This window comes from Panthera pardus, unplaced genomic scaffold, assembly GCF_024362965.1.
Source record: "Panthera pardus isolate Hobbes unplaced genomic scaffold, ASM2436296v1 HiC_scaffold_8, whole genome shotgun sequence".
Classification (NCBI taxonomy): Eukaryota; Metazoa; Chordata; class Mammalia; order Carnivora; family Felidae; genus Panthera; species Panthera pardus.
In genome coordinates this window covers 55,236,452-55,249,463 of record NW_026527013.1, presented here as the reverse complement: position 1 = coordinate 55,249,463, position 13,012 = coordinate 55,236,452, and the positions used below count along the sequence as shown (strand labels likewise).

At 48.0% G+C, this 13,012-nt stretch overlaps 1 protein-coding gene across 2 annotated transcripts in view; it reads left to right on the top strand.

Moving 5' to 3' along the window:
- The window catches only part of FGD5 (FYVE, RhoGEF and PH domain containing 5), a 123,271-nt gene that overhangs the window by 61,011 nt on the left and 49,248 nt on the right, over positions 1 to 13,012 (top strand). For both annotated transcript variants that reach the window (XM_019433569.2, XM_019433567.2), the window contains exons 4-5: positions 9,387 to 9,445; positions 9,558 to 9,588. In XM_019433569.2, coding sequence (XP_019289114.2) covers positions 9,387 to 9,445; positions 9,558 to 9,588 — 90 coding nt within the window. The remainder of the gene's footprint in view (positions 1 to 9,386; positions 9,446 to 9,557; positions 9,589 to 13,012) is intronic.

The window sequence follows — 13,012 nt, the reverse complement described above, 5'->3', positions numbered from 1 at the left end:
GCCTGGGATGTAAAATAGTACTCAGTACTATTAGTAAATATTCTCAAATGAAACTAATAAAAACTAATTAAATACTAATAAAACTAATAAAAACTAATAAATAAATAAATAAATAAATAAATAATAGATTTGACTCAGTTTCTGCAGTCAAGTAAGGAAAACAAACTTAGATGCATGACAGTAAAATGAAGACACTTGGGGCGCCTGGGTGACTCAGTTGGTTGATGTCCAGCTCTTGGTTGGTTTTGGCTGAGGTCATGATCTCATGGTCTGTGAGTTTGAGCCCCTCACTGGGCTCTGAGAGTGTGGAGCGTGCTTAGAATTCTCTCTCCTCCTCTGCCCTTCCTCCCGCTTATCACTGTCACTCTCAAAATGTGCACTCTCACTCTCTGTCTCAAAATAAATAAGCTTTTAAGAACTTTAAAAAAATGAAAACACTTGTTTGGTCCTGTATAATTTACTTTGCACAGTGAGGGGCAAAGCTGGGAGCCAACCCGGCTTCTCACCAGCTCCCTGGTAACCATGCAGAGGGTGCAGCTATTTAGCAGAGTAACACAAGAGACATCTGGAGGCAGTGTGAGCAGAGGAGGATGAAGGACAGACTCTCAGAATAGGGGCTCAGAGGTCTGGAGGTGGCCAGGGCAGCCCTGTGTCCCACGCCCCTTGTTCACAGAGTCCTGGAGGCCTTGAGGGCTGTGAGGAGCCAGCAGGCTGGGTATGAGGCATTAGGGTGCCCCGACCCTAAGAGAGCTTGTTCTGTGGCTGATTTTCCTCTCTGCCATGTCCTAGATACACCCCTGACCCCAGTGTGGGATTGGGGCCACCATCATACTCACCCTCGCTTTCTCCTTCCTGGCTTCATAGCAGCTACTCCATATACCTAGTCTGCAGCCCTGCTGCCCAGAGGTGGACATACAGACCTGTAGCACCCAGGCACCACCCCCCACACCCGCCGGACTCACCGCATCTGGATCTGCATGTTTACCAGATCCCCAGCAGTATGTCTCCTCACTGAAGTTTGAGCTCTGGCCTGTGTGCGTCAGCCACCCATTCTGTATGGAGCCCCCACAGGGCCCTCAGCCCTCGAGGTGCCAGGAAAGAAGACAGCGGGGTGTCTGACCATGGGGCACACACAGCCAATTTGGGGAATGAGAAAGCTATTGACATAAAAAACCTTACATTTATGTTTTATGCTCTTTTGTGAATGTTATATCTCGTGATATAAAAACAATGGCTGGCTGTGAGATAGCACAGTTGTGGGGCAGCCCCAGTGTTCTCAGCTGTGTGCACTAAACTCTAAACAGCATAAGTGTCCCAGGTCTTAAGAGTCAGGGCAATCAAGGAGGTTTCCAAGAAGAGGTGAGGCCTTAGTGCTTCACAAAGGAGAGTAGGACATAATTAAGTAGAAAGGAGAAGGAGGGTGCATAGGAGGCACAAACAGTATGGAATCCAGCCATTGACTGGCTTCTTGAGGTCATGGCAGGTCCTTTCATGAACTGAAGTGAGGTGGTTAGGACAGGACCAAATCTCATATGAGCCATGTACTGGCCTCTTCAGACAATGAGAACTTGCCAATCATAGTTATGGCCACTCTCTTTAGAGTCTAGAAGGTAAGAGAGCTGACAGGGACATTTAGATACCACTTTGTTTTGTTTTGTTTTGTTTTTTATTGTGGTAAGAACACTCAACATGAAATCAACCCTCTTAATGTCCATTGATGAATGAATGGATAAACAAAGTGAGGCCTGTTCATACAATGGAATATTATTTGGCCTTAAAAAGGAAGGAAATCCCGTCACATGATACAGCACAGATGACCCTGGAGGACATCGTGCCAAGTGAAGTGAGCCAGTCACAGAAGGACAAATGCTGTGTGGTTCCATTTACGTGAGGAATCTGATACAGTCAAAGCAGAGAGTAGAATGATGCTTGCCAGAGGCTGGGGGAGAGGGAATCGAGAGTTCTTACTCAGTGGGTATAGCAGCTCAGTTATGCAAGAGATTGCTTTGTCTTACAGGAGGGAAAACTAAAGCTCCTAGAGAGGCCCTCACTTGCTGGAGGTTACTCCACAGATTAGAGGCAAAGTTAGGAGTAAAAATCAGGTTTCCTGATCTCTGATTCGACACCTTCCAAGATAACATGCTGCTTGTATGAATGTATTACAGACTGCATCCAGAACCAGAGTCCTTCCAAAATTAAAAGTTTTTTAAAGCATGTAGGCCAGACCCAGACTCACACCAGCCTGACTTCAAGAACTAGAATAAGGCAGGGGTCATCATGAACTGGAGGCAGCCACTCAGTGCTGGGGGAGCCAGAAGACCTCTGGTCCCACCTTTTCCCCGCCCTCCTCCTGGCAGGTATTGCCTCTCTTTCACCACCTTTATCCCTCCTCTGCCTCCTGTGGGAGCACAGGTGACAGCTGGGATAAAAATGAGCCATGTCTCCCCAAGCTCCTGTCTGAATTTCCCAGGGGCCGTCGAAGGCTGTGCTGGAAACTCCGACCTGAATTCCAAGGAGAAGGACAATGTCTGAGATAGTAGTGCCTGGAGGAACTTCCGGAGACAGCACTCTCCAGGAATCTGGTGCCACCTGCGAGTTCTGAGCACTCTCCTTTCTCCAGATGTGGCCTCAGAACATGCCAGCAAGCCCTTTCACTGGGACCCTCAACAGTATTTCCCCAGGGCTTGAAACAGCCATAGAAGGCAGCCTCTGCTCCCTTCTGCATGGGTTTTTCTTTCAGCGGGCTGTGTGGCCAAGGAGGCTGGCAAATATGGAGCAGCGGGATGCCTGCTGTGGTGCCCGGCCCCACCTCAGGTTTAGTGTGTGACTTAGAGATATTTGCTGAGGTTATAGGGAAGTTCTGGCACAGGGACCTGCATGAGCCCAAAAGGCCCAGAGGTAGGGAAAAACAAGGTGTGAAACTGAGTTCCCTGGGGGCATGGAGGAACAGAGGAGAGGTTTCTGAAAAGGGTCTCTAGGCTGAGTCACAGGCAAAGAGTAGGACTTATTTGTGCCTCAGTTTCCTTCTCTGTACAATGGAGGTGATAATAATAGTACCTTGCTCATAGGTTGTTGGGAGGATTCAGTGAGAATACACATAAAAAGTTTACAGCCATACTTAGCACATACTAAGTGTTCAGTAGTGGTAGCTGTCTGTTAATAAGTAGGTATTATTATCATTGCTGTTTCACACAATGAAGAGAAATCACTTGTCCAAGGGCATAGGTGTATGAAGGGACGGAGCCTGGCATGTGAACCCAGGTCTTGTGACCCCAGAGCCCGTGCTTTCAGCATCATTCTGGATGACGTGTTTTCCTGCAAGTGGTAGGGAACCACGAGAACCACTCGAGGCTTCACGTGACAGCAGAAGGTGGCCACCGTGACCTGGAATGGATGGGAGTAGGTGAAAGGCTAGAGATCCCAATCAGCTAAGAGACAATTTCAGTTGAGGGTGGAGGGACGCTAGAAACTCCGGTCTAAGATGGGGACCAGAAAGTTCACTTCAGAGGTGGGGCAGTTTTGAGTGTGTAGAAGGCCCAGGCTAGGTGAAGCGGATGTAAATATGGGCAAAAGTTATCTGAGAAGAAAGTCAAGGAGCTGAGAGGCCGAAGGCTGTGGTGCAGAGAGAATGGAATGCCGTCCCACAGATGGGGAGGACTTAGCCAGGTGTTAAGACCCAGGACATGGGGCTTGGCCAGGGACTGGCAAAGACAAACTTGGAAAGAAGGAGGCAGCTGTTTAAAGGCAGAGCAGGTATGGGGGCACCTGGGTGGCTCAGTCGGTTGAGCCTCCAGCTCCAGCTCAGGTCATGATCTCACAGTTTGTGAGTTCGAGCCCCATATCAAGCTCGTTATTGTCTGTGCAGAGCCTGCTTTGGATCTTCTGTCCCCCTCACTTTTTGCCCCTCCCCTGCTCACACTCTCTCAAAAATTAATAAACATTTTAAATTTTTTTAAATAAATAAATAATTTTTTTAAAAGGCAGAGCATGTATGAGCCCAGGAGGCCTGCAAGCAGGGAAGGCAGTTAGAAACCAGGAGTTTTGGGGGTGGTTTCTTCCTCTTCTGCAAAGTAGAACATTGTGGAGAAGGACTATGTGGCCTCTGGGCCTACTTGGGGCCATCCTGAGGGCCAGGCCATAAAGCTGGAGGTTCACTGGCCTGCTTCTCACAATAATAATAATTGTTACTATCACTATTACACAGTGATAACGATGCCTCCCTCCTCTGTAATTTTTCACTGAGAATGAGAAGCTTTTCCATCTACAATCCTATATGAGCTTTGTAACAACCTCTAGGACAGTAGTTCTCAAAACCTTTTGGTCTCCCACCTCTCTTTCCTCTTAAAAATGATTGAGGACCCCAAAGAGTTTTTGTTTCTATGGGTTTTATCAGTCAGTATTTACCACATGAAAAGATAACACTGAGAAAAATTTTTAAACATCTTTTAATTCACTTAAAAAATGACAGTAATAAGTGGCACCTGGGTGGCTCAGTCGGTTAAGTGTCTGACTTTGGCTCAGGTCATGATCTCACAGTTTGTGAGTCCAAGCCCTGAGCCCCACATCAGGCTCTGTGCTGACAGCTCAGAGCCTGGACCCTGCTTCGGATTCTGTGTCTCCTTCTCTCTCTGCCCCTCCCCTGCTCTCTCTTGCTCTCTCTCTCTCTCTCTCTCAAAAATAAACATTAAAAAAAATTGTTTTAGATGACAATAATAAGTCCACTGCATGTTAACATAAATGGCTTTTTTTATGAAGAGTAACTTTTCAGAAAGACTTAATGAGGAGTGTGACATGAGTTTTCCATTTTTGCAAATACTCATAATGTCTGGCTTCCTAGAAGACAGTTGGGCCCTGCTGCCTGTGTGCTCAGTCTGTCAGAACTGTTGTTTGGGCCAGCTTCACAGATAACTAGTTGGAAAAGGGAGACAGAACCCCAGAGGTTCTCAGGCCACACTTGGGGAACTGCTCTTCTAGAAGGAGGCTAAGCCCTCCCCCCCCCCCCCACCATTTCATAGCTGGAGAAACTGAGGCATGGAGACAGAGGACTAGGACTCCCAGCTCTTTCTGGGACTGCAAACAGGAGGGTCCCTAACGGAGGACTAGCCCTCCCAACCTGGTCTCAGAATAGCCAACACTGACCGGCTGGTTCGCCCAGGGCCTGGGGAGGAAGTGCAGGACTGGGCGGCCCTGGGGAACGGGGAAGATAAGCTGCTTCGGCCTTGGGCAGAGGGGCCAGTGGCCGCCTGATATTAACACCCACAGCCTGAGAAACGCGATAGTGCGGGCCCTGGCGCCCCCAGCCCCCACGTTCCTGGGAGGAACCCTGTTCCCAGAAGTCTGTCCCTGGACACTGCCGTCAACCTCAGAGTTCATTTCCTGGTTAAACAAACATCTATATTAAATGGCCCGGTTGGGCAACGCCCAGTAGCAGATTCTGAGGAGAGCTTCGGGCACATGGCCTGCCAGGCCCCCTTCTTGTCGGGCTGGTGAAGACACATCCATCATCAGCAGAGGCACTAAAGCTGGACGGCCCCGTACGTCCCACCCAGAGTCTGCCCGTCTGGCAGGAGGGGTTGGGAAGGACGTGCAGAATGGCCCGTGCCCCAGCCCTACCAGAAGTCTGGGGGAATGACAGCTTCGACAATGTAACAATGGTAATGACAACAACTCCAAAAGTTGGGGTGGGCCTGATGACTCCTATCCATCATCTCATCATCTCATCCTTTCAGGTGAGAATGCTGACTCAATCTTCCAGATGAGGACACTGAGGCATCCGAGAGGGTCTTGTCCTGAGTCACACAGCCCGCCTGGGATGTGGGTCCGGGCATCCTGACTTCCAGCATAGTTCTCTTTCCTATGTACCATGGCAGGCACTGCTCCTAGGGTTGGAAATCAGAGAGAACTGAGTCCAGAGGACTAGCCTGGGCTCCCCCAGGAGTGCTAGACTCCTGCTACTACCTTTAGAGGACAGGTAAAGGATAGGTGTTTCCCAGTTTGGAAAACCTGCCATCTATAATGAGCAGAGGTGCCATTTACAGAGTGCTTACTATGTGCCAGACACACTGCTAAGTGCTTGGTTATTGAAGCCAGACTACCTGATCTTGAATCTTGGCTCTGCCACTTACTAGCAGTGACTTAGGGCAAATCTTAGAACTTACTTGTCCCTCAGTTTCCTCATCTGTAAAATGGAGGTGCTAATAATTGTACCTTGCCCCCTAGGTTGTTGAGAGGATGCAGTGAGAATACATGTAAAAAGCTTAGAGCCATACTTAGCACATGCTAAGTGTTCAATAAATGCTAGCAGTTCTATTATTAAGTGTGTATTATTATCATCACTGTTTTACAGTTGGGGCTCATGGAAGAGGAATCAGTTGTCCAGGGATATATGCATAGGAAGGGATGGAGCCCGGGATTTGAACCAAGGCCTTCTGACACAGCACCATGGGCTCTCAGCATCATGCTGGATAACAAGTGAAAATTGAATCACAGGCCCCTAGAAGATTAGAGGTCATCTTGTCTTCATTTTATAGGGGAAGAACCTGAGCTTGACTTCTGACCCCTGTCCTTTGTCTATAAAGTAATTCTCTTGATGGAAGCTTGACCACAGGGTTTCTTAGCTATTAAGGCTTGTCCTGGCAGGGTATATTTTCCATTACGAGGGTTTTGTTTGCAGAGACTTTTCACATGTGGGACTCTGCAGGAGCCCCTGCTTGGGAGGGGTGAGCTGCTTTTGTCCACAGAACCCCACACTAGCCCTGCAGATGCAAAAGGCAGACAGTGAGTCACAATTCGGCGCCTGTGGGAAGGGCGGGAGGCCAGGTGAGGCTGGAGGCCTCTGGAGGCCTCGCTGTTTCCCCTCCTGCTCCATGGATGCTGTGACAGCCCGCCAAGAGACAGCAGTGAGATGCAGGAGGGAGACTGACCGTGGGCCCAAGTTCTGCCCTGTTTAGGTGGCCTTGGAGAGAATGAAATCTCTAAAAACACTATGCTTCTTAGCCAAGAAACTGTCAGGGATGGAGTAGCTGGAGAAGGGAACTCATTTATCGAATGCCTACTGTGTGCTAAGCACTGTATCTCATTTCATGTATTTATTCAGATATTGATTGAACGTATCCTGTGTGCAAGGGTAACATCAGGTAATGTGGCTGCTGTAAAGAAGAACACACCCAGATAAAAAGTTATAACAAGTGGCTCTTACCCAGGGGTGAGATTTTCCCCCCAGAGGACATTTGACAATGTCTAGAGACATTTTTGGTTGTCACAACTTGGGGTGGGAGCTGCTACTGTCGGCCAGTGGGTAGAAGCCATGGATGCTGTTAATGAGCCTATACTACATAGGACAGCCTTTGCAACCAAAGCTTCCTGGCCTAAAATGTCAGTAGTGCCAAGGCTGAGGAACCCTGGGGTAGAGAATGACTTTGGGTGATCTTTAGGTCAGGTGGTCATGGTTGGCCACAGTGAGGATGTGATTTTTGACCTGAAAAAGTCAGAAAGTAAGAATGAAAAGATCTGGAGAAGAGCATCGCATGCAGAAGGAGCAGCAAGTACAGCGGCCTTGAGTCAGGAATGCCTCATCAAAAAGGCCAGTGCACGAGATCGGGTTGATTATTCTCCACCATATTTCAGATGAAGAAACTGAGGCTCAGAGGAAATGGTTTGCCATCCGTCATATGATTACACAATATGCTGGAACCAGGATTTGAACTTGATGCTTGTTCATCCCAGTGTCCCTTTGTTTTCAGTGTTTCAACTGTCGCTCTCAGAGGAGTGGTTCAGCCTTCATTCTGCAGTTGAGACCTCTCCCCTACATGACCCTGTAAATTGTTTTTTCTTATTCCATCCCTGAGCACTTGGTTCTGTCCCTGGTTTCTGCCTCAACAACAAAAACCGCAAAGATGACAATAGCCATTATTTCTGTGGTTTTTACTGTACACCAGTCACTGTTCCAAATGAGAGATGTGTGTATAGATACATAGATAGAGATAGACAGATATCTTTCTGTATATACACTCACTCATTTAATCTTCACAGTATGCAGGTGTTAGGCATCCTTATCCTGTTGTACCCATTTTGCAGATAGGAAAATTGAGGTATAGAGAGGCTACATGACTAGCAAAAGGCAGAAAGATTTGAGCTCAGATTGCCTAGTTCCAGAGTCTGTGTTCTTAACCATAACACTGTAGTTGCTCTCTTAATAGGTAGTGAGTTTCTAGTCATTAGAGTAGACCACTGGCTTGACCAGTGGCTCCTTGAGTTTAGTAACACACAGGTTCAGCACAAAAGGGAATTTAGAGGTCACTTTATCACACATTCACACACTTAGAGGCCCCAGGAGGCAGTGATAGACCTGGAACCAAAAGCCAGGTGTCCCATCCAAGTGCCCTCTGCTCCACTGTGGGCCACTCTGACCTCAGCCTTGCCTGAACATTCCTGGCGTCTGCCATCTGTTCTGTCAGGCTGAGCCACAGAGTCTTTGCTCTTCTGGATCCCAGCCAGCAGCTGTGTCTGATATCTGGCAGGTTTGGGGCCACAGAGGAGGGGCCTGCTTGTGGCAGAAGGCCCAGGCATCTGCCTCAGTCCCCGCCCATCCTTCCTGTTCATAGACATAATCTCACTTATTCCCAAATCTTATAGGTGCGGAAGTTGGGCCTCAGATGGTTTAAATGGCTCATCTCCTGAGGTCAGCTGGGAGAGTTGGTGCTTCCAAAGCGGAATGGACATTCATTCATCCATTCATTTACTCATTTGTCTTTCAGTCAACAAAAGCTAGCCTGCTGTATGTGAGGTACCGGTCATGCAGGGGTGATAGTGAACCATTATGGTTCCTTCCTTCTAGGAGAGACATAATTGGTGTCCTGAGAGGAGGATGTTCAGAAAGGATACCAAACCCAGCTGGTTCACGAAGGGGTTCAAAAAAGACTCCTTGGAGGAGGTGATAGATACCATGGCTGAGTCTTAAAGTATAACTGGGAATTAGCCAGGCAGAGAAGGGGAAGGGGACAGCATGTGCAAAAGCAAGAAGTAAGAGAGCTCCCTATGCACAGAGAACCACAGGTTGTTCAAGGTTACTGGGCCTATGGGTGGAGGCCAAGGTCATGCAGTCCTGATAGTGGCCACTTGCTGAGCACTTTCTGTGTGTTGGACAGTGTGCTGGGCATTAGCTCAACAGCCTCCTGAGTTAGATGCTACCAATATCCACATTTACAGATGAGGAAACTGAGGTACAGTAAGATCTCACAGGGAGTAAGTGGCAGGAATGGGCTGAGAAGTATGTGGAATTTGTCTCTGGCAGCTTGGAGGTCCTTCTGTAAACCCAGTGCTTGGGGTCTCCCTTCCCCCATCTGAATTGGTGCTGTCCCTCCTGATCACTCTGTTCTCTCTTGCAGGTAGAAGGACAGTCCAGAGCCCATGTCATCGCACAGGAACTGCTGTCTTCAGAGAAAGCGTGAGTCCCCAAGCAGCTGCCTGTGGCCTTGAGCTTGTTAACAGAACATCACCCCTCCCTGGCTTAAACAGGATGGGAATTAATGCAAACTCAACCCTCTTTCCCTCTGCAGATACGTGGAGATGCTTCAGCACTTACATCTGGTGAGTTAATCATTTTAATTGTCCAAAACTAATTGCCCTTTTACAAGGCTATGATATAAGAGGCAGAAAAGCAGTGAGGAGACAGAGGTGATTTCGATGAACAGAGGCTTGGCAGCAGACAAATGTTCGCCAAGGCTTTTTGTGGACGTCTGTCCCCTAATTCATGTGCTTCGGGGGGTGAATAGCAGCATGCTTTCCATGAGTATGCCTCTCTGCCCAGAAGGGGGTGTATGGGGGATGTGCTGAGGGTTCTGGAAGGGTGTTTGCAGTTTCCTCAGCCCTCTTATTGAGGACGGCAGAAGGAGGACAGACGTAGTTCTGGATCATTGCCGTGTGTGCATGTGAGTATGCATGTGTGGGTGCGTGTGTACACGTGTGCATGTATGCATGTGTGTGCCTATGTGTGCGTGTGTGGGTGCATGCATATGTTTAGGTCCATATGGAGAAGGTGATTGCTTGTGCAATGACAGGGCAGCTGGGGTGTAGAGAGGCTTTCTCAGTCATCCCAGCCCTGGGGCAATAACACTTGAGCCAGTGGCGAGGAAATCATCTGGACTTTCAGAAGAAAGGAGCCCAGACTTGGGGACTGCCTGGGTATCAGGCACTGCCACCCTTTACAACCCACAAGACTGCCTGGAAGGTCTCCCTGTGCAGTCAGTTCATTTCAGTTCAACAGATATTTTTTGAACACTTGCTGTGTGACAAGAGCTGGTGAATAGAAAGATCCTTGAGGCCTTTCCCCAGGAGCTCTCTGGCCAGTGAAGGAGACAGATTAGTAAATGAGTAATCATCTGGAGCATGGGGGAAGAACTGACAACCTGGGGGAATCTAGGCAGGCTTCCCTGAGGATGTGACTTTTGGGCTGAGTCATAAGGAGGGTTGAGGGAAGAAGGTACAGCAGAGACATGAGAAGTGAGTGAACATCGGGGCACCTGCTCCCTGAGGTCTCTAAGCCATATCCAGTCCCCTAGTAGTTCAGCATCTGATTCCACGCTGTTTTGTATTGTTCACCATGTCTATCCAAGAACATCAGAACTGGGAATGTCCACTTGATATTTTGTTCCTGGTGATATGGAAGCCCAGAGAGAGTGACTGAGCCAGGATAAACACCCAGGTTCCTGTATTTCTAGTGCACTATTGTGTGTTAATCCCGCGTTTCTGACTGCCTTTGGAGTTCTTTGTGGCAAAGACCACTCTGGTTGTAGCAGAGCACCCAGCACCAAGCCAGGCCTCCTGCTGAAGCCAGCTGAGGCCCCTGTCAGTGGCATCACCCTAGTGTCCTGTTGCCATGTGAGCAGGGCACCCAGGTTCCTGGAAGCAGGACAGAGCACTACTCTGGTCTGTGCGTCCAGCCCCTCATTTTTGCCCTTCAGGATGAGAGCTTTGTATGCATTATAAAACCCAAAAGTCCTCAGGTACATAATGTACCACCCTCTTATACCTAAAAGATCTCCTTAGGAAGGGCAGGAAGACTCACTCTCCTGTTTTCTTCTCTCTCACTTGCTTCTGAGCTGGCAGCATGACAGAAATGCTGGGCTTTTTGTTTTATGACTTTGTTAAGAGGGTTGTAACTGGGAAACTTCCATCTGTGTTTGCACTGCTTCCTGCCAGTTGGAAAGATGCTGAAACCTCTGGTAATCCATAATAATATCCTGAGGAGAGAGAAAGAAAAAAAAAACGAGCCCATAAAAGTCACAACTCAAAAGCTAGTTGCGGGAAATTGTGATCTGGAGCTATACTGATGATGTAAGTGCTTGTGGGGATGGCAGTGGCAGAAAAGCCCCAATGTGACTACAAGTCCTAGCCGGGTACATGAGCCTCAGGGAGGCCCGTAAACTGCGAGACATTGTCCACCACTCCCCACTCTGGATCCATCTCTAATTGCTAAGATTGGCAGGTTCTCTCTCAGAATTCCTCCTTACAGATTCGATGCTATTGAAATCCCAAGGCTGTGCGGTGAGGGGAAGGGCTGAGCGTGCATTCTGAACCTCCCCAGCTAGAAGTCTCTGGCTCCATTATGCTCTTTTTGGGCAGTGGGGGGTGGAGGGGGTGTCCTCTGGCCTTCTGTGCTTGGGATTCAACCCTGAGCTTGTCAAATGGTAGATAGAGCTAACTAAAAATTCTCGTCACCCAAACCTGAGTCGTAATGACCAAGATCCTGTTTTTTTGTAGCCTATTAACTAAGAATGGATTTTATAGGTTTTAAATGTTTGCAAAAGGGGTGCCTGGGTGACTCAGTTGGTTAAGTGTCTGACTCTTGGTTTCAGTTCAGGTCACAATCTCCCAATTTGTGAGTTCGAGCCCTATGTCAGGAGCCTGCTTAAGATTCTCTCTCTCCCTCTTTCTCTCTCTCTCTCTCTCTCCCCCTCCCTCTCTCTCTCAAAATAAATAAATAAACTTAAAAAAATAAATGTTTGTGAAAAAAGGCAATGAAGATGCATCAACTGTACTTCAAAAAAAAGATGTAAGAGTTTTCCATATATTCTTGATACTAGACTCTTGTCAAATATACAATTTGGGGGCAAAAAAGGTAAAGAAAAATACATGGCCAGGACTGTATGTGCCCCACAAAGCCTAAAATATTTATTATGTGGCCCTTTACAGAAAAGGCTTGCTGACTTCTGGTTTAAATACTCCCTCCCATCCCTCCAGGAACCCAGTCATAAATACATTCATCCCCCTGCCCATCTATCTGTATAATCAAACTCTCACCCACTCATGTAGCCAGCTTTTCACCCACTCATCTGTCCTTTAATCTATGTATGCCCCTTATGGCACATTTATGCACTCATTCATATCCCCCCTCAGTTTATCCACTGTTCAGAGGTCCACCTATCCTTCCAACCATCCACCCATCCTCCCATCCAATCACTTGTCAAACTCCTCATCCATCCATCCACCCATCAACCCATTAACCCATTCATCTAACCATCCATCCATCCACCCACCCACCTATCCTTCCATCCACCCTTCCATCCAACCATCTAACCATCCATCCATCCAGCTTATTCCTTTTGGATGGGACATCACAGGATTTTTACAGTGCTATAGGCACTAAGATGGGCCTTGGAGCCCCAAAGATAAATAAGGCTCAGAACCTGCCCTTGAATAGGTATCCCTTTTTTGTGTGTGGGGGGGAAGGGTGGAATGGGGAAGAGTAACAGGTAAACAGTCAGTTATGCTACTCTGCTAAGTATAATTTGCACAATTATAGTTTTGTGCAAAATCTGCAGGGGGATGGGGGAGAGAGAGACTTATTCCCCCTTGGGGTATCTAAGAAGATTGTCAGAAGAGGTGCCCCTAAGATGGAATTTGAAGGAGCCCACCAGGCCAGGATGTTGATGGAGGACAGTACATAAGGCAAGTGGTCAGCATGGAAATGCTCCTGGGCCTAGGTGCATGATATATCTGGAGAATGGTGCAT